This window comes from Eutrema salsugineum, unplaced genomic scaffold (assembly GCF_000478725.1).
Source record: "Eutrema salsugineum unplaced genomic scaffold, Eutsalg1_0 scaffold_5, whole genome shotgun sequence".
NCBI classification, from domain to species: Eukaryota; Viridiplantae; Streptophyta; class Magnoliopsida; order Brassicales; family Brassicaceae; genus Eutrema; species Eutrema salsugineum.
In genome coordinates this window covers 6,792,918-6,820,382 of record NW_006256612.1, presented here as the reverse complement: position 1 = coordinate 6,820,382, position 27,465 = coordinate 6,792,918, and the positions used below count along the sequence as shown (strand labels likewise).

Here is a 27,465-nt window from a genome sequence, read left to right as displayed (position 1 = left end):
TAACGTGTTCTTCTCTCTTTTGATTTCTGAGAACTAAAAACTCTGAAATTCGAATCTCTTAAAACCTAATCTGTTTACAAGAGATTCTTCTATCTCATCATCTCCATTCCATCGATATCATCTCATCACAGCACGTCCACCCTCTCAACTCACTCTATCCGCTGCGCCACCATCATCATCTTCGGCTTGATCCATCGAACCGATCACCACCACCACCACATCGCCTCATCGATTCCTTCTATCCATCTTATCGCTGCATCTGTTCTCCTTTGCTTCAGAGTTAATCACCTAAGATCGTATCACATATGCATGTCAGAAGAATCAAACTGAACTCAAACGGTCAAACTCTATAAAAGAAATTGACTATACACTCTATTCTCATTGATAACTATACATTTTTCTAGGATCATATATGCTTTTGGTAATGTAATCTAGAAAAGTGCGCGAGCAAATCTTCATGATAATAGAGAAGATCAACGACCTGCAAGATATATCATAACCAAATTAATCAAATCTAAGAGAACAAAAACAAGTGCAAGTTCAACACAAAATAGCCCACCAAGAACATACCTCCCCATGCACGTCCTTTTGCGACTTCTTTCCTTCTTTACACTTTTTCATTATCTCGCGAAATGACTCAACTAAATCAGTATCAAGGGTCCGGAATCTTGTCTGCACATCGACAAATTTGTATAAAAAAAAAAAGTTAGAAGAAGAGAAAATATTAAAGATAGTATTTCCTTAGGAGTATTTTGTAGTTTTAGCATTTCTATACCTTAAGCTTGTTCATAAAACTTGGTTCATCAGACTCAGGGCGTTTCCTTTTGCTATAGTTAGACTCAGCATATTTCTCAGCCTCGGGAGAGATGGTTCTCTTAGCCTTGAGAATGATAGTTATATTATTAGCCTGAGGAGGAGGGACGGTTCTATGACTTCTATCAACCTCGGGAGGGATGGTTATGTTATCCTCAGCTGGAAGGAGAAACCTGAAACCAGGAAACAGCTTCCGGTGCTCTTTCATGAGTTCCTTCACACTTGCAACGGTACTAATGTTATCGACTCTACGCTCTTTCATGAGCTCCATCACCCTTTGCACGCTACTAACGCATAGTAACATCAGAACCAATTCGCATGTGTGTTTGTAAAGAGCAACCAAATGTAACATGGAGAAAATTATTAACACACTTATGAGCTCTAAAAATCATTCAGGAGCTCGTTAAACATATTCAGGTTCATATTGTGATACGCATTTCACAGAAACTAAAATGGCCTAACCCTTTGGTATCCAAAATAAATAAAAAATGTTTTTTTCCCCATTAAATCTCTAGCATCTCTCAAAGCTATTGTACCACCCTTTTTGAAAAAAAAAAAAGAATTTAGAATCCCTCGAGAAAGAGGACCTAGTGCAGAAATATTAAATTCATTCCTTTAAGGACCACATGGATCAAAAACTACACATGTGAAGCAGTCACTTGAAATAGAGTGAAACCAATCAAAAGCTGGATCATGAGTCTTCATCCTCAACCAAAGAAGAAGAGCTCAATATTCACTAATTAAGAGCTTGCAAAAATATTAAGCCTGATAGGATTTGGAGACTTCTATTGGGAACAAAACAATACCAACCCCTCATAATGATTCATGTAAATTTCATCACAGATACGAAACATATAATGATCACAGATAATACAAAATTGTAGTGGCCGAAACGAAATTCGTACAAAATAAAAAAGGAAGAAGACCATCGTATAATTACCCAATTTCGAAGAAGAAAAGGCTTCGAGAACAAGCAAGTCTCCTTTACAACCCCACGATCACGAAGCAGGAGATAACCGGAAGGAATATCTCTAGCTTCTAGGGTTTCGTTTCAAACATTAGTTTAGTTAATAATGAACATACAAAAGTACGGTTAAAAAGGAAAACAATTTGACGGCAAAAGAAAATAAACTTTTTTAACGACAAACAAAAAGGAAAACTTCTTTACGGGAAAATAAAACTTTTTTATGAGGAAAAGTTTTTTTTTAGATAAATAAACTTTTTGCCAAACCAAAAAAAAAAGATAATTTTTTTGGCCAAATTCGTAGGGGTCATTGTGATTTGGATTATGATTTAACGTCAATTTAGATTCGAGAGTTGGAGAAATTAATTTCTATAACTAAAATTAACAACTTTCTTTTGTGGAGGTTAGAGAGTGAATGTACATAAAATGTTTATAGCTTTTTGTGGAAGTTGGGAATCAAATTATACACTCTTCTCGTTAGAAGCTATAAACATTATGCAGATTAAGAGTTGCACTTTAGAAGATCCTTCAAGACCTCAATAAGCAATGACTCATATTTTATACTTTACAGTTAAATTTGATGCAACTTTCTTCAAACCATTACCAAGTGCTAGACATACTAATGTCGTTCCCAAGGATCTTACTCCAGAACGACTAGAAGTAGCTACAGTTGCAAATCAGTAATGTTCTTTTTTATTTGTGAAACTAAACCAAACATTGGATTTAAAATTTAATTAAAACATATGTGCAAGGAAAAAAAGAATCGAACTAAACTCAAAGCTCTATAAAAGAAACTGTGCATTCTCCCTCTATAGAAGTTCTAATAATTTTATACATATATTTCTGTTTCAAACATCCTAGAGCAACAGTATATCATGTAGATAACCATCAAGTAGAGCTTTTGATGCAGCTCATATAGGATTTTTTTGGTTTAAAATATTTGGAAAAGTCCTCGATCAAATCTTCATGATAATAGAGAAGATCAACGACCTGCAAGGATATACAATCACAAAATCAAAACCAAGAAAAAAATATGCAAAAGTACAAGTGCACCACAAAATTAAATAGCCCTCAAAGAACCTACCTCCTTGTGCACCTCTGTTTTCGACTTCTTTCCCTCTTTGAACGTTTTCATTATCTCGCAATATGACTTCACTACATGAACATCAAGTCTCTGAAACCTTGTCTGCAAGATGGACGAATTTGTTATTTAGATCACAAGTTAGCAGAAGAGGACATATCAAAATATTATTTTCTTAGGATTACTTGTCATTTATAGCATTTTTATACCTTAAGCTTGTCGAAAAAACTTGGTTCCTCAGACTCCTCACGTTTTCTTTTGGTACAGTTAGACTCAGCACCATGATTTTCAGCCTCGGTAAGGATGGTTCTGTTAGCCTCGGTAGGGATGGCTAACTGACTAGCCTCAGCTAAAAGCTGAATCTGTTTCCGGTGATATTTATTATTCATGATTTCTTCATAAGCTCTGCAAAGAGAATAATAACATCAGAAAACAATTCACGAAATCTGTGTTTGCTGTGTTAGACTTGAAATAAGAGCAAACCAAATATATATATAAGAGGGAGAAAATAATCCATACCTTTCATGATCCGTTTCTAGCATTGTTGGTAATCTTCTTTCATCAATGTTTTGAAATTGGCATAACCCTTTGTTAGCCTCGGGAGGGATGGTTCTCTTAGACTCGGGAGGGATGGTTCGCTTAGTCTTGGGATGAATGGTTATCTTGATCTTGGAAAGGTTAGTTATCGTAATCTTGGGAATGATAGTTATCTTATCCTCATCTGGAAGGAAGACATTGAAACCAAGAAGCAGCTTCGGGTGCTCTTTCATGAGTTCCTTAAGCTTTGCAATGGTATTTGTGCGATCGAATCTGCAGAGAGACTAGTAACATCAGAACCAATCCACATGTATGCTTCTGTTGTGTCGATTAGGAGTTGAAATTAAGGGAGAGCCAAACATAAAGAAGAAAGAAAACACAATTCACATACCTTTGATATCTATAATCATTCAGGATTTTTAAAAACTCCTTTTTTTTGCCAGGTTCGTCACGAAATGCTTCATTCACAGTAGCAATGTAAGGAAGCGCATCACCCAAAGTTAGCTCTCGGGCTACTCTTGTGGCAGCCATGGTTTGTGATTGGCTTAACACTTTGTGATCATCATCATCATCGAGAGGCTTGATGGTTTTCTTAGCCTTTGAAGTCATGATGGTTGTCTTAGCCTCGAGAGGAATGGTTATCTTTGACTCAGGTGGAAGGAAGGAATTGAAACCACGAAGAAGATTCTGGTGATCTTTCAAGATTTCACCCACCCTTGCATAGCAAGCAACTTCGTCGGCTCTATACAAAGTGAATAAAAACATCAGAAAACAATTCACAATGATAGTTTTTTTTTTGTTGTGTCAATATAACAGTGAGAAAAGTAATAATACATATATACCTATGATCTACGACATACAGCAATATCTTGTAAAACTCGTCATATTTTTCAGGTTCGTCGATTAGTGCTTGTTTCACTGCAGCGATGTATTCTTTCGCATAACCTTCAGTTAGCGTAGGTTGTACGCTTTCTCCAGCCATGGTGTGTAATTGACCTAATTAATCCTCTGGTATCCAAAAAAAAATAGAGAATTTAAGTTCAGTAAAAAGAAATCATGTTCATCTAAGTATAACTATGCGAACCCTAAAACAAAGAACATATTGTTTCGATCAAAGATTCATGCGAATTTCATGGATTAGTATCCTTCGAACAGGTGGAATTCAATCAAGAAACGATATGAAAGTAAAAAACCAGCTGAAAACTACTCGATCGTGACCTAATTAAAGAAACGACTTGAAAGCAACGAACCAGAAAACTTAGATCTTTCTTGACCTAGTTAACCTAATCGAACGAAATAGGATAATTAAAACCGGAGAGGAACGAAGGATTGTTACCGAATTTTGGGCAGAACTAAAGCGGCGAGATCAGCAAGAAGCTTCGTGTTCGCAGAGTGACGGACTTGGAAGATTTCCAAAAGCAAACCCTACTGATAACTGTTTTGACTCCTGAGTTCTATTCGCGATTGTATTTATACATATGGGATATCAGATTTGAATACGTGTCTCTTCTCCCTAATTTTGTGTCGTAAAATTAAATATATTTTTTTGGACAAAGGGCTTTCTAGTAAAATATGTTTATATATTTAGTAAAAGTAATAATAAAAATTTATTTTACAAAAGCTATTTAGAGTAGAGATATTGATAACATAGATAGCAAAAAAGGAAATATCTGATAGTTGTATCTTAAAAGTTGATATTTCAGCGATCTGTTTAGCCAAATCAAAATAGAAATTCAATTTCAAATGATTTAACAATTAGTTGGATACTTCAATTAGACTAAAATTAAACGTGATCACGTTCTTTTTCTAACAGGTACTAGCGTCTATGTCATTTTTAAAGGGATTTGTTAGTTTTCTAACCCTTTTTGAAAAAAGGAAAATACACCTTACTGACCAAATATATATATATAAACAAATAATTAATCGTACTTTTAATATTTGCTTTAAATTTTTAATTTTGAACTTGATTGCTAATATTTGATTAATTTACTTTGATTGTACGATTATAAGACGATGAAAGAGTTGAGATGATTGTTGACATGAAAAAAATGGTTGGAAACAACAAAGATTAAATATATTAGAACCTAATTAATAAGCCAACATATGATTACTAAATGAAGCAAGAGAACGAATTATAAACGATTAAACATAGAGCAAATATAAACCGAACTCGGTTTAGATCCCCCAATAAGGAAGGAGTAAGATGGACGTCGCAACATCATCACCTTCCCTCTAAGTTGTACCAATCAGCGATCTCCAAATACTTTGGCAAGAATTTATTGAAACCCGAAATCAAGTCTCGGTGTCCTTTAAATAGTTCCTTCACCTCTTCTATGCAACCATTTCTATCAATTCTACAATCACATTATATTCGAAATTAGTTAGTTTTAAGAATACTAAAAAGTGTTACACCGAAAAGTATTCAACTAAAGAGAAAACCAAACGTTTTCCCATATTTTTGCAAAAACAAAAACACAACTACATATCCATACCTCCTAGCTTTAAAATTATCCATAATCGCAAGAAAGTCGTCATATTTTTCACGATCGTTATCAAATGTATCCTTCACATTCCTTAGATATGCATACGCATCATCTTTAGTTGCGTTCGGTTTACTTCCTTCTCCAGCCATTTGAAGTTGGTCGAATTACTTCATAAATTTCCAAACAAAGAGAGTTAACTTCTTCTTTATTGTTGCATTAAGGATTACTGATTATTTGTTTATGAAAGCAAAGACTCAAACACATTAATGACCTGATTCTTTGGAAAAAAAAAAGAAAAAGAAAAACAAAACGTTGCATCAAGGATCTTAGTTCACAATTACTAGAATAGAAAGTTACATGCTTAGAAGTCAGAAGATTTATCGATATGGAGCACGAGAACATGACTGTAATCAACTTTACAGTGATAAATTAATCAAAAACCAAATGCAATTATGGATGAGGTCATATTGTTATTGAGAAACGAATTTCGTCAGTTTTATGGCTTGTCGATAAGAAACAACATCAAATTTGAGACTTGAGAGATCTGTAAAATTTCATCAATTTCTCCAAGAAGAGTTATGTAAAGTTCATGGATCAGCATTTTAATACACGCACAATTAATCTTGGTAAAAGTAGAATGATCGATGCAGAATTGTTAAGAAAATTCAAATTAACGAACCAAATAGTTACTAGTACTAGCTTCAACTTTGCAGCAATATCACATGAATGGGTTTTGAGTAGTGTATGTGTCTTTATATATACATCTGTGTTTTAAATCTTTGTATCAATGAGATACTAAATGTGCACTAATATTTAATGAAATAAATACATGTCAGCTGTATATAAAGTTTCTCATTAATGATAATTAAAATATACTAAGAGAAAATTATTTTGCAGATTTTATATGTATATTTAGTAAGAAAGATACAACATTTAAAATCTTAATAAACATATATAACTTAGTAAATTATTTTCTACATTATGGCATTTATTTTTGCAATCTCAAAAAACTTTTAAAATTTAGCTGATATTAATTAAAGAAATTGATATTATGTAATAACTATTAATGTCAGAAAGTCTTCAAATAAGATTGATTTAGATATTAAATAAAAAAGATATATAAGAAGATGTCAATATGATCGAGATAAATAAATATTATGACTAATAAATATATACATATAATTTGTCAATTATAGTAATTAAATTTAATACGGTATATTACCTAAAAAGTTATAATTATATATGATGATCATATATAAACTATGGATACCATCACAATGTATTTGTTTAGTAGCTGATGGTGTTGTTTTTGTAACCATCTTCGCTTCTAGATTAAAAAAAAAAGTCAGTATTTACAAACATTGGTTGGTAAGTTTTGGATGTGCTCTTATGTTAATCAACGACACCGTTATCAAAATTTTCGGCAGTTTTTGTTTTGTTTTTCGGCAGTTGTTATTTCCTAATCTAATATATATATATCTATATATATATATATATATATGTGTGTGTGATGTTCATTGGAGTACTACTTTTAGTCTAACACTAATACAAATAGTTCGACTTAGAAGTTATAATAGAGCTGCATAGTTTACCTGTTACTCTGCAAGTATTTTATACCAGGCATACTCGATTGATCCGATGTCGTTTGGTGTATTTATTATTGTTTGGCCCAGTTATTTTCTACAGCTAGCTAGCTAATAAGTTATTTTTTCAATAAAAAAAAATTCTTCTAAAGAGAACAAGTATAGTGATGAAGACGATGAGTAGGAGGTTACAGTTGACAAGGATCTCTAATTGGTAAAGATGAACCTTTGTTCTTTTTCTTTTTCCAGCTTTTGGTAAACCTATATCTACAGAAATGTTAATCTGTTAAGTGAAAAAAGATTTGCAATATAAAGATTTAGCTTTTAATGCGCTTTTTGTTTGTTATTGATTTTCGATTAACAAAAGGTCTCTCTCTTTGTTTGTTATATTTTGTTTATCTTAATGCAATTTTCAAGATTTAGTGATAGAATAATTTTATTCCTCCTTTTTTGAATGGAAACATTTTTTTCGTTTCTATATACAAGCTAAAGGCTTTAATCCGCAATTAATATATGAGATAGAGAGATAGAGAGTTAGATCATAGATGATTGGCAAGGAAATCATTTTGAATATAACTCAAATAGGGTGGGTTTAAAATTTTGAGACCTTGCGGCTGTTCACGACAACATTGCTTATGCTCTTTATCCTATACTTTGTTTATATTTTTTGAAAAATAATTGATAAACCGACCGACTATTTCAATAAGGAAGGAGTAAGATGGACGTCGCAACATCATCACCTTCCCTCTAAGTTGTACCAATCAGCGATCTCCAAACACTTTGGCAAGAATTTATTGAAACCCGAAATCAAGTCTCGGTGTCCTTTAAATAGTTCTTTCACCTCTTCTATGCAACCATTCCTATCAATTCTACAATCAAATTATATTCGAAATTAATTAGTTTTAAGAATACTAAAGCGTGTTACACCGAAAAAGAATTGAACTAAACAGAAAACCAAACATTCTTTTCATATTTTTTGCAAAACCAAAAACAAAACTATATATCCATACCTCCCAGCTTTAAAATTATTCATAATCGCAAGAAAATCGTCATATTTTTCAGGATCGTTATCAAATGTATCCCTCACATTCCTTAGATATGCATACGCATCATATTTAGTTGCGTTCCGTTTACTTCCTTCTCCAGCCATGGTTTGAAGTTGGTCGAATTACTTCATTAATTTCCAAACAAAGAGTGTTAACTTCTTCTTTTTTTGCATAAAGGATTATTGATTATTTTTTTATGAAAGCAAAGATTCAAACACATTAAGTGACTTGATTCTTTGGAAAGAAAAAGAAAAAAAAAAGTTGCATCAAGGATCTTAGTTCACAATTACTAGAACTAGAAAGTTACATGCTTAGAAGTAAGAAGATTTATCGATATGGAGCACGAGAACATGACCGTAATCAACTTTACAGTGATAATTTCATCAAAAACCAAATCCAATTATATATGAGGTCGTATTGTTATTTTCAACAACGAAAAACGAATTTCGTCAGTTTTAAGGCTTGTCGAGGAGAAACAACAATATCAATTTGAGAAATCTGTAAAATTTCATCACTTTCTCGAAGAAGAGTTAAGTGTTCATGGATCAGCATTCTTAATACACGCAAAATTTATCTTGGTAAAAATAGAATGATCGAAGCAGAATTGTTAAAAGAAGAGTCAAAGTAACGAACCAAATAGTTACTACTAGCTTCACCTTTCCAGCAATATCATATGAATGGGTTTTGAGTAGTATATGTGTCTTTATATATGTATATATATATATATATATACATATACATATACATATTTGTGTTTTAAATCAGTCCATTTGAAATTTACATCTTTGTATCAATGAGATAATAAATGTGCAATAATATTAAATGGAATAAAGACATGTCAATTGTATATAAAGTTTCTCATTAATGATAATTAACATATAATTATAGAAAATTATTTTTGCAGATTTTATAAAGTATATTTAGTAAGAAAGATACAAAATTTAAATCTTAATAAGCATCTGTTAAAACATATATAACTTAGTAAAATTATTTTCTACACTGTGGCATTTATTTTTGCAGTCTCAAAAAACTTTTAAAATTTTGCTGATATTAATTAAAGAAATAGATAATATGTATAACTATTAGTGTCATAAAGTCTCAAAATAAGAGTGATTTAGATATTAAATAAACAGATACATAAGAAGATGTCAACATGATCGAGATTAATGAATATTATGATTAATTATTATATACATATCATTTGTCAATTATAGTAATTAAATCTAATACGGTAAATTACCTAAAAAGTTATAGTTATGAATTTATGATGATCATAAATAAACTATGGATACCATCACATTGTAACTGTTTAGTACGTGATGGTGTTGTTTTGTAACCATCTTCGCTGCTAAATTTTAAAAAAATGTCAGTATTTACAAATTACAAACATTGGTTAGTAATTTTTGGATGTGCTCTTATGTTAATCAAGGACACCATTATTGATTTTTTCGGCAGTTGTTTTTTTTTTTCAATAACTGATGTGATTTAGGTGATCTGGTTAAACTAGGAAACTGTCGGTGACGCAGCTACAGATTACAAATCCTGACTGTAAACCAGCGCGACATATTTTAACACCGACTAATTCTGAAGCTCAGAAAGTCCATCTAAATGTCTCGATAGCCAAATGAGTTAAATGTTGCAATTCCGCTTCCGTGGGAAATCGATCCTTAGCCTAAACCAACATGGCAACTCTTACCAAAGAAATTGTTATCTCCTTATCTAATATATATATCGATCCATTTTTGGTATGTGATCTGTTCATTCAACTACTTTTAGTCTAACACTAATACACATAGTTCGACTTAGAAGTTATAATAGAGCTGCCTAGTTTAGGTACCAGGCAATGCATACTCGATTGATCCGATATCGTTAGGCGTATTTATTATGGTTTGGCCCAGTTCTTTCTTCTTCCCGGTTCCCACTACGAACCCACGTAAATTGTAATAACACACACATTTTATGTACCCAAGCCCATCGTCGGAATTTCTATTCAACCCCTTGACTTTAATTCATTCATATACTTAATTCTTTTTGTTTTGATTTTAATCAACTTTACCCAATTTTGTGTAGAATTGAACCCTAGGTCTAATGTGATCAAAATGCTGACCTAGAAATCTTCCGCAAATCATTCATATATTTAAACTTCAAAAAATTAATAGATATTACTTAAAACTGTTGAAGTTCAATTTTGTTAATATGGTACTTTTTATTTGATATTTAACCCAAACATTAGAATTCAACATTCAAACCCGATACTCTTTTGTTGCTTACTTTTCCTTTTTTTTTCAAAAGTTTTTGTTTGATAGCTTGGATATTGTCTGCGAAAAAAAGACCTACCTAATTTGCCAAGACTTTTGAATCAATGAGTGCAAAGCTCGTCAACAAGGTGGAATCCAGACCTTGTTTCCTACCATTAAAAGAAGACGGATTTTTCCCATGCTTGAAAATCTACCTCTTTTGTTACGACGGAAAAACCATAAAAGCTACGAGTGAGCTCATATCTTTGAGAATGTTCATCAAGAATATGGAGATTGATAGTAAAAATGGAATATAAATGGAGATCAAGTTCAAAAACATTACAAGCCATATCCTTGAGAGGATCATCATCTTTTGCAAAGAATACTGCACTTCTAACACATCTGATGAAACTGCACAAAAACTGCCCTGCTGGACTATGATGTTGAATTTGTCCAGAGTTTCAAACCAAACAAAGAATGTATTTTTGAGAATGAATTCTCCCAGAATTTCAAACCAAACTTCACTGCCAAACTGCTCTTCAATCTCACCAGGGTATGTTCCCATTTGTTTTAGTTCTTCGAAAGACATTATCGTATAACTCAAATTTGTTTTCAGGCAGCTTTCACGTTAAAAATCAGGTGCCTTCTGGAGCTTGTATCAAATGATATTGCTTGGCAGATCATGCGCAAACAAAGCAAAGAGTTCCATGTACCATTTGGTATCGAGATGTACTATGAGTCTATGGGAGATGTGGAATTTTTTTGCCAGAAAAAGATCTCGCGAGAGAAGTATGATGTTTTACTTTGGGAGTATGGGCGTCGACTTGGTATTGTAAGTTTCCCAAAACAATACTTATGAGGGAACTTTTTATTCATAACTTTCACGGTTCATCACGTAATTCGAATAAGATTCTTTCATTTCCCGTTCAGGATGATGATGGTGATGTTCGTCGAGAGGATGAGGATGCGTTTTTTTTGGATATAAGGTTTTACAACTAGCAAAAGAGGAATCTGATGATGAGAGTGATGAGGAATCTGAGGGTAATTCTTCTGATGAGAGTGGAGAGGATGGTCCAAAGGAACATGTGGAGGCTGGCAGCAAGGAATTAGGTGAGTGATGAGGATGATCTAGAGGAAGAGGTTAGTTAGAGCATAAACAACGCAGTCTTTACATGCATCTCTTATGAATAAAAACATTATTTTAATAAGTTGAATTCCTGAAAAAGCAAAAGACGTCTCTAAAATTGAAACCACAAAAGACGTCTCTAACTCAACTTTATTATTAAAAAATTATTTAAGAGACTTTAGTGAGTCTCAGCGATGTTTATAGTCTTATGTTCTGAGAGAGGAACCGATGCGTGAGGAAGAGGTCAGTTATGTTCTTAGCTCTGATACAGTTAATTTCTAAAAAAGTTAGATTCCTCTTCAGTACGACTTGTGATTTTCAGGTGGAATATGTGGAAGATGCTGAGTATGAGTATGCAGTGGACGAGGATAGATGAATCCTTTGTTGTTTTTCTTTTTCCAGTTTTTGTCTAAACAATGTTAGACCTATATCTACGGGAACGTTAATCTGGTAAGTGAAAAAAATTGCAGTACAACGATTTGGCTTTTAATGCACTTTTTGTTTGTTATTTTATTTTCGATTAACAAAAGGTCCCTCTCTTTGTTTGTTATATATTAAAATAGATACTTCTTAAACCTGTTGAAGTCCAATCTTTGTTATATGATACTTTTTATTTGATATCTAACCAAACATTTGAAATCAACATTCAAACATAATTCTCTTTTGTTTCTTGCTTTTCCTTTTTTTTTTTTGAAGCTTGAGTTGGTTAGCTTGGCTACTGTCTGCAACAACAGACCTACCTAATTGTTTTCGCTTTACATTATCAACTTATTTTTTTCCTTTTTCTTTGGGACCAAAGTTCTTATTATGATTAGTGATGATAATGATCAATTGATGATTCAATGATTAACACGGTAGATGTTTTAATAATGGGTCAGACCATTAGAATAATGAAAGACAATACAAGAAATGAAATGAAAAGTTGAATTGTTTTTAATACACCAGCATTATCATGCTTTTAGTTGAGTGCCAGCATTATAAAATCTAATTTCAAACCAAACCATATTTAAGGTCTGTGTAGATTTACAAGTTTAATAATGCAAGATATTTACCAAAATTCATTCAATCATTTTGATATACAAAAATTTATTTTGGGTATAAATCAAAATGCCATGGCAAAAATAGGCTTGCCAAAACTGCACTCACGAAATAAAGATATAGAATATCCGTTTACGTTTGTGATGTATAATATATTCATACTTCACCTATATATATATACAGTATATCAATTTTATTGAATAAGTAAAAGTATATTATATATGAATCCAAAAATCAACCATGATTGAGGAGCAACTTCCATGTGGAAAATGCTTATGATTGGTTCTTGTGCTAATGTTTACAAATGATAATAACAAAAATCCAAACAGTGCTTGGTCCCATCATTTGTAATATGCAAAACCACACTCATAACAATTTTCAAGCAGTTCAATATTCTCTATATCTAACAAATTTATCCATGACAACACTTTTTAAGTAAATTAACCGAAATTATGTGTAGGTCAAATTTTGTTTGATATACATTAGGCAAATATTTACTCCGATATCAGCCACTAGCTTCATTTCGAATTACGAACTAATGTTATTAACAGTTGTAGCTGACTAGTTTCTCACCATTTTCACTAGGATGTTAGAGAAATCAAATTTGTTGCACCTAATATAAATAAAACAAACGTATTCTGTAATAACTAGAATATAGTTATATAGGATTGTGGAAAACGAATAATTAACTTTGCACAAATGAATGATTGAACATGTGAGCTGATGGTAATAATAATCTTGATAATATGAATTATAAAACACATATTTCGAACATCCCATTCTAAAACAAATGTAGTATTTGGCCAGCCTCCTTATAATTGAATTAACCACCAAGACAAAGTAATTGAATGTGTCGCCTACAATAACTTGTATATACTAAAAGAAATGGACTAACTAGGGTTACCTAATAATTAATTCATAATATTAATATATCAAAACTTAATTGGTCTATACGAATACGAGTACTTCTGCATAATCTAAAATATGGTTCTATAGGGGTCAGTGTCCAATCAAAAATTTCTTATATTTTTTTTTATCATATTGAGTTTAATTTGTAGACAAAGTAAATAACATTTAATATTGATATATGTTGTAATTTCTCATACGTAATTGCATTATATAGATATATCCAATAAATAAAGAAAAAAAGCTTACAAAGGCAGACTATAGATTTGATCTCGGGGTCATAATGGCATAACACAATGAACACATGGAAGATTCCTTGTACATGAACCTAACTCTATTAATGTATCTTACCCCGAAAAAAAAAACAGTATTAATATTGCCCACAACAAAATTCCATTGGCAGAGGCACATCCCTCATCTCACACAAAAAATAGAAGAAGATAAATTCAATTTTTGAAAAAAAAAAATAACGAGAAGAAAATAAGATCACATGTGCAAGTGTTCCCTAGCAAGGAAAACAAAGATGCAAAAATATGAGAAATAACTATAAAATGTGGGAGTTTGTTGTCACTATTTGAGGTATGTCCATGTGAAAGCTCGTCTCTTATCTTTCCACAATTTGTATCTATATCTGTAGTTTAGCTTTGCCACTTAGTCAAACAACATTACTAACATCAACATCCCCCATTTGGTCCTCGATCTCACATTCCCTTTTTGCCCCTCTACCCATAATTTCAATTCTCGCATCTTCGTTTGAGGATAGGGGATTCTAATTATTTAATTGGTGTTTTGAAAATGTACGAAACGTTAATACAATACCATGGATTTCTGTAGTTCTTTCAAAAATGAAAGCAAGAGAACTTGATGTGTCCCCCATATATACCTTCCTAAGTCGAATGGGCTAATAGTTCATTTATATATCGACCTATATGTATAATTCTTAATTTCATCTATATGGTTTTGCAAAAAAAATAAATGTTATGTGATTAGTGTTAAAAGTAATTTGATCATATTTATAAATATTATAATTGAAATAATGTATGTAACGTGGCTTTAAACCTAGTAAATTTTAGTTATTGTTCATTTTTAAAGTCATATAATAATACTATATGTTTCATTTATTTCTAAGTAAATAAGATAGAATGGTTCCATATCTCAAAAGAATCCAGGAAGAAAAAAGACATTCTAGCATTGATGGAGGCTATTGATTTGAACTTAATAACATGTCGTAATAGAAACAAAAGTGTGTTATATATCCCTGCCACCTTAATTAGCTGGGCCATCACTGTTGAACTATTTAGATGATTAGATGTTAAATATCAGAACATTTAACTTCTTGTCCCAAGAACCGGTTTAATACGACCATGCATGGTGCATTTATGATCTTGTACCGGTTCGGTATAGGTTATTAGGGTACCAATTAAATTAAAATGGAAAAGAACAAGACGGGGGCGGGAAAAGGCCATAGAGAATGAAGCCATAATAATGGTCGGACGAACAAAAGTCACATGGAGGGTATTCCCCTACATATCCAAACGTCGCCGTCTTGACAAGGAAAAAAACTGCAATGTTCATGAAAGTGATCATTCCTTTGTTCCTCCATACTGTCTGTTTAATTCTTTTTTACGAGTATCCATGGCTTTATGATTTAACATAGTTTTTTACTGTTTCTCTAATTTGGACGGATTTGAAGTTTAAAGCCACGAATTGTTTGGCTCTAAAACCCTCTAATCTGATTTAACTTTAACTTTTTATAAATTCATAATTCACAGGCACTATGAAAGTTAAACTAATGATATATTTAGTACTTTTTAGAATAGAATGGTAGTAAGAGATTTCGATTTTTCGGGTTTCAAACCAAAAGCTAATTTTATTTAGGTTTGATAGTTCGGTTCAATTTATTTAATATAATAAATTAATTAGAAATTGTTTTTCTTTCTTTTTTTGCTTAACATAGAAATCGTATTGAACCCGTTCAGTTCATCGCATTTGAACTTTTTTATCTGGCATGTCGCTGATTCAATTGGCTAAGGCTATTATTTTTGTCTTCTTGATATGTTAAATCCATAATCGTTTTAACAACATGAGTTTTGTCTAAACGTAGAGCAGAAGTAACCATTAGTTTTTACAAAAAAAAAAAAAGTAACCATTAGTCCACACTTATTAATGCTTTTTATCTGTTTACATTTGAGGAATTACTGCTTAATCCATATAATGACCCCATTTAATATTTACATTATAAAACACGTACCGATTACTCAACCGGTTTTATAACAACTCGTTTAACCCTATAAATTTAAACAAAACTTGATTTCTATATGCACTTCTATCTCAAATATTACCAAATATTCGGTCAATGAAACATTACCTTTGTATTGCAGAGATTATGGACCGAATGTAAAATAAATCTCGAGGCATTAAAACCAAAAAAAAAAAAACAAAGTTACGAATTCAATTTTAGAACACGTTAAAATAATTGAAGCAGTAACATCGAAGGAGAGGACTTAAATCAAGTCACGTGCTCCTCTGCCCAATTTGCCTGCGCTCTCCATCTCCCCTTCACGTGCTTTTAACATTATTTCGCTTAATGTCCTCTCTCCCTCTTCCTCTTCGTATTTACTTTCTATGCCACTCTAATTTCTTACCATGATTTCTCTCGAATTTTTATTTACCAAAAACTTGATTATTCAAAATCATATAATCACGTAATCAGATCATTTAATCATCAATAAACAAATCTGATCCCTTCATCCACTACACAATACGAAATTTAATGCGCTTCTCATATCTTAGATCATGTAAAATTAGTTAAAATAATGTTGGCCCTATTATGTGGGAAAAAACATAAAAATAAGATTAAATCTGAAAGCATCATTGATACTCTGAACAAGTCAAATGTCAAACAGAATTATACGGCATCATCAACAGAGGACACAACATATTTATTTCAAAATTTGTCTTAATCACTTTATTAATTAATTATATAATTCATTACTGTAAATTTGGAACTGTTCTAAGGTTCGCCAGTTATGATATATTCCATTACCTGTCAGTTTTAATATTTTTTTTTGGTTTCTTATTTGTCGTATTCTTTCATATTATTTGGTAATGGTGATATTAATTGCTGTTGTTAAATGAAATTCGTTTTCTTTTACCAACAATTCATTCGAATTTTAAATATCATATATATTTTTTTCTCTGTGAGGATTTAACATGACATAAAAAAAAGGACAGAATCTTTCTGACCTACACTATCATCTGTAAGAAAATCACGCCAATGACTATTTCTTCTAATCCAATTTGGATTTTGTGAAGGCTATTGTTATTTTTGATAAAAAAAAAAAAGAGAAGAAGTAAAGACTACTGTTATTATTAAAACAGCTAATTATTTTTGAGACAGAGAAGTTCATCTAACAAATTCAACTTTGCAATGAGAAGAATAATCAAAAAAATAAATGTAGTCAAAACAATTTCGAATGCCATACATTTTCAATTTTGAATAAATAGACCTGGAAAAAGCAAAAACTATTAAATGCAATTTTAATACGATATTATTGTAAGAATTTTTTTTTTTGCCGGGAAAAATATATACGGACTACAGATTTCAATTTTTATTATACTAAAATTTTGGCGAAAAAATCGAAAGAGAATGTTTGAACAAACTAGTTAGAGCTATCCACTATATAGTTGAAGAAGATATATCAGTGTTCTCTATTTCAACGTTCTCTTTGGGACAGAAAATATGAATACTTTTGGAGTTTCGAGCAATAAAGAGATTTTATCAGTTTTCCCCAAGTAGAAATACTAATAGAGAGGATCTAGCATCAAGTTAATATGTGTACTCGACATTAACATGTGATTATTGCATTTTTGTTCGTCGAGTAGTGTATATATTACGGCTATAAAAGACGGTTATTTATCTCCATCAACAAAAAGCAAGATTCTGATAAATAGTAATATTATTTAATTATTTACACCACTTCCTCCTCCCTCTCTCTCTCTAGTTAGCATTTAAAAACCCATTACCCAAACCGTCTACGCATAATCGGAGTTTTTTTTCTGCCGCCATATTCAAGCACTTAATGTGAACACGTTCTCAAATCGGAAAGTCAAAGTAGTAAATTTCAAAATGTCGGCTCACGGACGATTTCCGGCGAGTCCACCGGTTTCTCTATCTCCGGCGTCTTCCTCATCTCCGAGTTCTCATTCACCGTCGACTCCTGATCTGAAGCAACGAGTCATCGCCTGTCTCAACAAACTCGCCGACCGTGACACCTTATCTCTCGCCACGGCGGAGCTCGACTCAATCGCCAGAAACCTCACTCACGACTCCTTCTCTCCGTTCCTAAACTGCATCCACAACACCGACTCTTCCTGCAAATCTCCGGTGAGGAAACAGTGCGTCGCCGTCTTATCCCTCATGTCTCGCTACCACGGCGACTCTCTCTCTCCCCATCTCTCTAAGATGGTCTCCACCGTAATCCGCCGTCTCCGAGATCCGGATTCCTCCGTTCGCTCCGCTTGCGCCGCCGCGACGGCGGATATGTCCGCTCACGTCACGAGACAGCCGTTCTCCGCCGTCGCGAAACCGCTTATCGAGACGCTGATCCAGGAAGGCGACTCAAACGCGCAGATCGGAGCGGCGTTGTGCTTGGCTGCGTCAGTGGAAGCTGCGTCGGATCCTGAATCGGAGCAATTGAGGAAGTCTCTGCCTAAGATTGGGAAGCTGCTCAAGAGCGACGGATTCAAGGCCAAGGCGGCGCTGTTGAGTGCGGTGGGTAGTATAATAAGCGCCGGCGGCGCGGGAACTAAACCGGTTTTGGATTGGTTGGTTCCGGTTTTGATTGAGTTTCTGAGCAGCGAGGATTGGGCGGCGAGGAAATCTGCGGCGGAGGCGTTGGGTAAAGTTGCGACGGCGGAAGAATCGGCGTCGCAGTACAAGAAAGCTTGCACGGTGGCTCTTGAGAGCAGAAGATTTGATAAGGTGAAAAAAAATTGCTTTTTTTTTTGTTTTGTTCTTGTGGTCGAGAGTCTAAATCTGAATTAGTGAATCTACATTGCAGGTGAAAAGTGTGAGAGAAACTATGAATCGAACACTGAATCAGTGGAAAGAAGTTTCAAATGGTTTCGACGAAGCTTCATTATCTCCATCTAGATCTTCTACTGGTAATGTTCTCTATATATAGTTACATTTCTGAAAAGTTCGATTTTTTAGCTTAAATATTTGATTTGATTGTCTAAAAATTTGGTTGCAGATGATGGTAGCATTGGATGCTTTTCCTCTGTCACGAGAAGTTCCACCATTGACGTTGGTTTTAAGTCCTCAAGACCAAAGAAAGCAACGCCTATAATGAAGAGGTCCCCATCTTTGCCTGTGAATAGATCATATGCAGCTACTAGACAAAAGGAGAATCTTCCAAAAAGAAATCAAGGGAATATGACCATGTTAGTAGTAGAAGCAGCAGCCTCTAGTGTGGATAACAAGGGACCACAGTTTCCACCGGTTAAGCAATCTTTGGAGGATCGGAGTAGTAAAGTGGTAGAATCGGAGGAGGAGAAGGCGAACTCAGGGGGACCAGATATAATCAAACATACAATCTCCGAGAAAAGCCGGGAAGATAAAGTGCATGGCTTTGGTAGTTTGAGGTCTGGCTCAAGGGTTGCACCTTGCATTGACGATGGTGATTCTGTTGCCAAGAGTGGTAAAGATGATGTTGATGAGAGCAGGAAAGACAGCGAGGAACTGTCTTTGATACGAGAACAGCTTGCTCTCATTGAGAACCAGCAGTCCAGTCTCTTAGACCTTCTTCAGGTATACAAATTGGTCTTTAACGATCATGTAGAGATGAAATTGTTTTGGTTATGAATGTTTTTATAAATGGCTCAAGCCTCTCACTGAAATACTAAAAAAAATCTTCTTCATTTGGATGTAGAAATTCATGGGAAGCTCACAGAGTGGGATCCAGTCTCTGGAGTCTCGTGTAAGCGGTCTAGAGATGGCTTTGGATGAAATATCATGCGATCTTGCGGTTTCAAACGGGAGAGTCCTTAAGAACAGTAGCTGTGGAGGAGAGAGTTGTTCCAAACTACCTGGTACAGATTTCTTAAGTCCCACGTTTTGGAGAAAAACCGAGGAGAGACCAGTGCAAACACTGATGAGAAACACAGTCTCTGATATCCCTGCGCACGAGCCAAGTTTTGACCGAGAATCAACTGATGTGAACAACGGTCAAAAGGGAGGATCAGGTTCTCAAAACAGAGCATCAAGAAACCGTTTTCAAGACTCTATGCATACAACACTACAGAAACCAACCACCAGGTAAAACCATCTTTTAGTTGCCTTTCTCAGATATTTTGAAATATAAAAAGCATGATTTTAAAGGTCTGCTTTTGCGTATTCAGATTATCTACTTGAAGTACAAGAGAGAGTTCACTTGAGTGATTGAATGTTTTGTGGGTAAGAGATTGATGTGAAGATTGAAGCAGAGTAGAAGTTGACCATACTGACTCAGACGCTGAAATGAAAAAGCCTTTCTACTCTCACACACATGCCTAAGTACGCTTTCTCAGACAATCTAATGATATAACCAGCGACGGAGCCAACAAAGATTAAATATTTAAATGCATGTGAATAGAAATTATACTTATTGTATTGTCTCTTTAGAGTTATATCAAAACCATGAATGGAGATGTAAAGGTTTTGTGTGACTGTTTTGTGTTACGCTGATCTTGTAAATCACTGGGAATTCAAGGAATTATTGGTTTGCTATATACAGAATTAGGACAATATAGATCACTTTCACTTCACTGCATTTGCCTGAGTCAGAAATTATTGAAGGCCACTCCTATTCGTATGACAGTCCGATGGTACATTTATAGGGGTTTTTTTTTCTTTTCCATAATACTAATGAATGGATGATAAGGGTTGGGTAACTGGACTACCGCAAAGATCCCTGCATTAGTTTAAAGTTTCAAAGGCTCGCTGATGTAAAAAAACAGAGTTTATAGCAATATATAGCAAGTTGATTTGGTTTGTAACCTGTTACTATCGTTGTGGAAAATTATGACATTTGATTTCTAAAGGTGAATCATTTTATTGGAAAACAACCAAAAACCAATGTGAAAATTACAATGTTTCGGAAAATAATAAACTTTACCGAACAGAGATTAAACTCAGAAAATAACAAATAGCAAATGGAGAGAGTTCAGATGTGTAAGCTAAATCATAAGATTTGGCATTAGGATCATGTAGTACCAATGGATTCCCATGTTTATAAAACAATATCTTATCCTTGTCCAAAATTGCAAGTGGCGTGAGTGCAAAGAAGGATTCCCAACCCAAGAAGAAGTAATATCGAGATCTATGGAATATGTTTTCTTCCATGTCTTGTGATCTGAATCGAACGACCATATCAACTGATTGGACCATATTTTCTCAGATACGCATAAACGATCATCCAGGTTGCACATGATGATGTCTTGATCACTGGAGCCATGGAGAAAGGGTGCTTTAGAGTTTACCTAGAAAATTTCTATGTGAAGATCGAAAGATAAAACATTGGTTTGGCCCTCGTGCAGGGCAGTGAAACAATGAAGTGACCCGTCAAAATATACAGGATTTTGTCCTTGAATCCTGAAGAATCAGATAGGGGACGAAAGGACAATGTACCTCCAAGCATTTGTGGTAAAATCAAAAACTTCACAAGTTGTAGTAGTAGCATTGTTGTTTAGGCTCAATCCATCAGAATTATTATATAACCAAATGGGCTTGTATGTGCCATTGAATTTATGTACTGAATCCAAGATAAAGGATATGTTTTCACTTACCATGCCTCGCTCACGCATCTCCTTCTTAAAATCTCCAACTTGTAGTTTATTCTTTTCTTTTTCAGAGTGAATTTTGGCCCTTCAGTAGCACGAATGAGAGAGATGTTATAGGGTCATGACACTCTCATTATTGAGCATTTGGATCAAATCTTTGCTTTGATGTAGAAGCAGACCCGGATGTCATCGACTCAAAGCCTTGTTCTTGGTACAAAGTTTGTACATAAGTGTATAGAAAAATCAGTAGTATTGTTGATAAAAACTGCTAGCTGAACCCCTAATCGATTGACCATGAGTTTCTATCATATTTCGCGTACACTTCTAAAAGACCTGATATGTCATGCATCATTTGTAATCGTGTTCAAATTGTACTCTTAGACTGTGGCTTTAGCAAACATTAGACTTTCTACACATACTTTTAGATATTTCTACAATTCTTATTGCTTTACCGATTGTTTTATATTCTTATGATTAACCAAATGATTGTTTATATTGTTTTCGAGATGTTGTTAGAAAGATTTAGTTAAAATTTCTTTGCGTGGATAAACACTATTTGATACAGTATATTTTGTTAATTAAAAAAAAGTATTTTACATTTAATATTATTTGATGTGCTTTGGAACGTAACCATGCAAAACAATAATTTACGATGGCACAACATCTATGTGCCACTACAAGAATGATGGGCTTTTCCGTCGAATTATTTACGACGATTTTTAGTCGTCGTAATTTTACGACGACGTTACGTCGTATTTACGACGATCAAAAATATCGTCGTAAATTCGACGTAAAAAATGACCCTCGTAAAATCGTCGTAATGTTACGATGATATTACGACGAATAAAGAACGAATTTTAATTCGTCGTAATGTTGTCGTAATATTTACATCGATAATACGATTAATTGTCTTCTATCTTGTAATTGACGTAAAATCAATATAAATGTGATGTAATTTTTATTTCGACGTAAATTTGATGTAAATATGCAATGGTAATATGTTGGCAACCAAACAAAAAATTCTATATATACCCTTTCTTCTCTCATTATTCCATCAACCAAAAAAACATATAAAGACACAAATTTTTTGAGTCTTTGAATGTTTAAGTAAAATTTTTAGTAGTTGAAATTTATATCAAATTTCAGAAACAAAAAGTCAAATATTTGTTTTTGAAATGTCTATATACGATCTACGAAAGTGGATGTATACGCCCAAAAATGGTGATGGGTCGTTGACTGAAGACTTCAAAAACGGATTGGAAATATTCATCTACCAAGCCGGCCTTATGCAAACTGTAATTGAAAGCGGCAAAATGTATTGTCCTTGTGTGAAATGCAAAAATAGGAAACATATTCCTATTGATACTGTCTGGCAGCATTTATTGAATAGAGGGTTCATGCCCCAATACTTTATTTTGTATCAGCATGGAGAGGGATATGGTCAAAGTAGTGGTCAGATGGCTGCACGGAGTAGTAGTAATCACCAAGAACATGTGGATTTTGAAGCGTCCAATGATTATCAAAGTAGTCAAGTTCAGGGTGAAGATCATGATAGGATGCATGAAATGGTTACTGATGCATTTCATGAAACACATGATGATACTGTTGAGGAGCCCAATGCAGATGCGAAACGCTTTTATGATATGTTAAACGCAGCAAAACAGTCTCTGTACGAGGGATGTAGGGAAGGTTTATCAAAATTATCATTGGCAGCTCGGATGATGACAATAAAAACTGATCACAATCTATCTGAAGTTTGCATGAACGATTGGGCAGATCTTATTAAAGAGTATTTGCCAGATGATAATTTGGCTGCTGAAACGTATTATGAAATTCAGAAGATGGTTTTTAGTCTTGGATTGCATTCTGAGATGATTGATGTTTGTGTTGATAATTGTATGCTTTTTTGGAGAGATGATGAGAAGCTTGAAGAATGTCGTTTTTGCCAAAAGCCAAGATATAGACCGCAAATTGCTGGGCGTAAGAAGATTCCTTACCAACGAATGTGGTATCTTCCTATCACTGATAGGTTAAAAAGACTATATCAATCTGAACGGACAGCTGCGTCGATGAGATGGCATGCAGAACATTCACAAACAGATGGCAAAATGACTCACCCGTCTGACGGGAAATCTTGGAAACATTTTAACACCGTACATCCAGACTTTGCTAGGTCTAAGCGAAATGTTTATCTTGGTCTTTGCACTGATGGGTTTAGTCCATTTGGTATGTCTGGTAGGCAATATTCATTATGGCCTGTGATTCTTACGCCATATAACCTTCCTCCAGATATGTGCATGCAAAGAGAGTTTTTGTTTCTAAGTATATTAGTCCCTGGTCCAAATCACCCGAAGCGGGCCCTTGATGTGTTTATGCAATCACTCATACATGAGTTAAACCAGTTGTGGCATGTTGGAGTACGAACATATGACTGTTCGAGTGGTAAAAATTTTACGATGCGAGCGGTGCTTATGTGGACAATAAGCGATTTCCCGGCATACGAAAGGCTATCAGGTTGGACAACGCATGGGAGGTTATCATGTCCTTATTGTCTTCATAGGACTGATGCATTTCAGCTTAAACATGGTAGGAAAACCTGTTGGTTTGATTGCCACCGTCGGTTTTTACCACCAAACCATCAATATAGAAGAAACAGGCGTTTGTTTATAAAGAACAAATTGGTTCGTCTCCCTCCACCAGTGTACCTAACTGGAGTAGAGCTTGAAGCGCAAATAGATCATTGGGGTGGACTTGAAACGGTCCCCCTTGGAGGAAATTGGCACACTCCTGCGAATATGCCTGAAGGATATGGGGTTCATCACAATTGGCACAAAAAAGTATATTTTGGGATCTGCCTTACTGGAAAGATCATTTGCTTAGACATAATCTTGATGTTATGCACATTGAGAAGAATTTTTTTGATAACATCATGCATACTGTTTTGAACGTCCAAGGAAGAACCAAAGACAGTGTTAAATCACGGATGGACTTACCCGATATATATAACAGAATTGAGTTGCATATGGTGAGTAATGGAAAAGCACCTGTTCCTGTATTTCGGTTGGGTGCTGAACAAAAAACAGCATTGTTTAATTGGGTATCATCAGTCGTGAAATTTCCTGATGGATATGTATCTAATCTGGCTAAATCTGTGGATAAAGGACAAAAGTTTTCAGGGATGAAAAGTCATGATTGTCATGTGTTTATGCAACGGTTACTTCCTTTTTCGTTTGCTGAACTCCTACCGGGACATGTCCATGAGGCACTAGGAGGCATTGGAGCTTTCTTCCGTGATCTAAGTACAAGGACATTATCAGAAGATGTAGTTGCACAACTGTCTACAAATATTCCAATATTGTTGTGCAATTTAAAGAAAATATTCCCACCTGCTTTCTTCGATGTTATGGAACATTTACCTATACACCTCCCTCATGAAGCAGAGTTGGGAGGACCTGTTCAGTTTAGGTGGATGTATCCGTTTGAACGATTTATGAAGCATTTGAAGGGTAAGGCCAAAAACTTAGCAAAAGTTGAAGGGTCTATCGTGGCGGGAAGTCTGACAGAAGAGACTTCTCATTTCACGTCTTATTACTTTGCTCCAAAGGTTCGTACACGCAAACGGGCTCCAAGACGTTACGGTGATGGGGGTGTAGGACAAAGTTACGCAGTAGAAGGTGTGCCTGATATATTCTCACCAATTGGACGTCTAAGTGGGAAACTAAAAGAAACTTGTTGGTCAAACGAACAAGACTACCACAGCGCACATACATATATACTTCTGAATTGCGAGGAATTGGCACCTTACGAGAGGTACATAATTATAACCATGCATGATTAAAATTTGATTGAACAGACGAAATGTCCTTAGCAATCTTTTAAAATTTCAGCACTTTCGTCAATCAAGTCCGAGAATGCATTGACGGTGTTTCAGAAGATGAAATTAACAAGCGGAAAGACCAACATTATGCATTGTGGTTAAAAGGTCACGTCGAGCATGATGACATGACATATACAGTATGGTTTCAAGAGTTGCTCCTAGGTCCTATTTCGAAGATAACTACTGCAGCTATGTATTTCACACGTGGCTATGTTTTTCATACTTATAGTCATGGCACTCAACGGACAACTACAAACTATGGAGTTTGTGTACGAGGTGAAGTAGACTTTTATGGGATCATCAAAGAGATAATTGAAGTGGAATACCCCGGATTAGTCAGAATGAAAACTGTTCTATTCAAATGTGATTGGTTTGATCCTACGGTAGAACGTGGAGTGCGAATTAACAAATTCGGAGTGGTAGATGTAAACGCATCTCGGCGATACAATAAGTTCGAGCCTTTTATACTTGCATCTCAAGCAGAAAAAGTCACCTTTGTTCCATATCCTCGAGTTCGGAATACGGGAATTTCATGGCTGGCGGTTGTCAAAGTTGCTCCAAGGGGTATAATTGATGGTGTAGATCTCCCGCCAATGCAACAAGATGATTGTGTCGACATTACAGAACCGGATGTTGAAGAAAATGTTCTTTTAATTGATCCACGTAATCGACAAGTTGAAGATCTACATGGGGACGAAACTGAAGAAGGTGCTGACGAATTTCAAACAAGCAGTGATGATGACAATGATGATGAGGACACCGAGGAAAATATTGATGAAGACTAATTAAATATGTTGTCATTTAATTGCATGCTTTGAACGTTTCAATGTAACATTTGTCAAATTTAAATATTTGAAAAATTAAAGCCAATTAATGAAAAGAAAATTTGTTAAAGTGTTGACTTGGACATATGTTGACTTTTACGATGAATTTACGATGATTATTTAGAAATCGTCGTAAATTCGTCGTAAAATGCAAACCCTAAACCCTATAGGGTTTAGCTTTCCCAACTTACAGAATGGTTTTTGGGTTCATTTTCCTAAGTAAACTGATGTATTATATAAGGGTCTGTAGTATAAGGTTCAGGAACTTGTAGATATGTGGTTTTTACTACGACGAATTTACGACGAATGGGTGTGATCGTCGTAAAATCGTCGTACTATACCATCGAGATTACGACGAAATGTAACCCCTAAAGCTTATAATCAATCTTTTCTGGGGTTCAGGGGGGATTTTGATGAAGTGAATGATATGGCTTACCATCTCATAAGGTAAAACAACTTTCTAAACAAAAAAAAAAAAATTCAAAATTTGACATATATGTGTTTATCAAGTAATCTTAAGGTGTTATATACATTTACACAAGATGTATGGATTTATCTTAGATCTTACTAAATTCTTCATTAAGTTATGTAAACATGCTAGAAAGTTATACAGACCACATTTATCATGAATAGACATGCTTGTATGTGCTTATGGATGTTTCAAGTTTTGAATTTCATCAGTTTTGGTAAAATTTGTCGTAAATTTGTCGTAATATTACGACGAATTTACGACGATTTGTGGATACACAGCCGTCTTAATTTTTATGATTTATACGATTCGTCGTAAAATCGTCGTAACATTACGACGATTTTACGACGAATAACACGGATCATCGTAAAATCGTCGCAAACCCCAGATACAGCCACGTGTGTTTGTCTTATTTGCTTTCTTGTACGGTGGGACCATTACGACGAATTTACGACGAATTCGTCGTAATATTTCCGTCGAATTTACGAGGAAAATAAATTCTATATATAGGACCGCACCCCTTCCTCATTTCGTCGCTCATCTCTCCTTCCTCTCTCTCTGCTTCCTCCTCCCTTGCATTCCTCCTCCTTTTGACGCAAAAAAAGGTAATTTTTTTTTTAATTACTTAAATTTATAATATTATTAAATAGTTTAGAAATT

At 34.3% G+C, this 27,465-nt stretch overlaps 3 protein-coding genes and 1 pseudogene across 3 annotated transcripts; 1 reads left to right on the top strand and 3 right to left on the bottom strand.

Annotated features, from left to right (window-relative positions):
* Positions 1 to 406: 406 nt before the first annotated feature.
* On the bottom strand, positions 407 to 1,084 carry LOC112084008. Its single transcript, XM_024152253.1, has 3 exons — positions 776 to 1,084; positions 571 to 672; positions 407 to 481 (listed from the first exon to the last, which is right to left on the bottom strand). Exons 1-3 carry the CDS (start codon positions 1,082 to 1,084, stop codon positions 407 to 409), a joined length of 486 nt encoding a protein of 161 aa, XP_024008021.1.
* A 1,581-nt stretch (positions 1,085 to 2,665) lies between these two features.
* Positions 2,666 to 6,605, bottom strand: LOC18992545 (paired amphipathic helix protein Sin3a). Its single transcript, XM_024152252.1, has 8 exons — positions 6,558 to 6,605; positions 5,888 to 6,045; positions 5,621 to 5,749; positions 3,787 to 4,137; positions 3,378 to 3,668; positions 3,068 to 3,263; positions 2,862 to 2,963; positions 2,666 to 2,767 (listed from the first exon to the last, which is right to left on the bottom strand). Exons 2-8 carry the CDS (start codon positions 6,025 to 6,027, stop codon positions 2,666 to 2,668), a joined length of 1,311 nt encoding a protein of 436 aa, XP_024008020.1. The 5' UTR covers positions 6,028 to 6,045; positions 6,558 to 6,605.
* An 11,242-nt stretch (positions 6,606 to 17,847) lies between these two features.
* LOC18992542 (TORTIFOLIA1-like protein 4) lies at positions 17,848 to 20,579 on the top strand. The gene is made up of 5 exons (XM_006415951.2): positions 17,848 to 18,798; positions 18,878 to 18,980; positions 19,070 to 19,626; positions 19,748 to 20,133; positions 20,217 to 20,579. The coding sequence occupies exons 1-5, from the start codon at positions 17,944 to 17,946 to the stop codon at positions 20,227 to 20,229; spliced, it is 1,914 nt and encodes a 637-aa protein (XP_006416014.1). The 5' UTR covers positions 17,848 to 17,943; the 3' UTR covers positions 20,230 to 20,579.
* Positions 20,580 to 20,967: 388 nt separating this feature from the next.
* Positions 20,968 to 21,644, bottom strand: LOC18992541 (annotated as a pseudogene).
* Positions 21,645 to 27,465: the final 5,821 nt, after the last annotated feature.

Bases quoted from the DNA above. Each gene is read 5' to 3' on its own strand.
- LOC112084008 (XM_024152253.1), bottom strand. From the start codon at position 1,084: ATGGAGCTCATGAAAGAGCGTAGAGTCGATAACATTAGTACCGTTGCA. The intron at 673-775 runs GTATAGAAATGC...GTCGATGTGCAG, and splicing joins GTTTTATGAACAAGCTTAAG to ACAAGATTCCGGACCCTTGA. The intron at 482-570 runs GTATGTTCTTGG...TATATCTTGCAG, and splicing joins AAAAGGACGTGCATGGGGAG to GTCGTTGATCTTCTCTATTA.
- LOC18992545 (XM_024152252.1), bottom strand. From the start codon at position 6,027: ATGGCTGGAGAAGGAAGTAAACCGAACGCAACTAAAGATGATGCGTAT. The intron at 3,264-3,377 runs GTATGGATTATT...TTCTCTTTGCAG, and splicing joins CTAGAAACGGATCATGAAAG to AGCTTATGAAGAAATCATGA. The intron at 2,964-3,067 runs GTATAAAAATGC...TCCATCTTGCAG, and splicing joins GTTTTTTCGACAAGCTTAAG to ACAAGGTTTCAGAGACTTGA.
- LOC18992542 (XM_006415951.2), top strand. From the start codon at position 17,944: ATGTCGGCTCACGGACGATTTCCGGCGAGTCCACCGGTTTCTCTATCT. The intron at 18,799-18,877 runs GTGAAAAAAAAT...TCTACATTGCAG, and splicing joins AGAGCAGAAGATTTGATAAG to GTGAAAAGTGTGAGAGAAAC. The intron at 18,981-19,069 runs GTAATGTTCTCT...ATTTGGTTGCAG, and splicing joins TCCATCTAGATCTTCTACTG to ATGATGGTAGCATTGGATGC.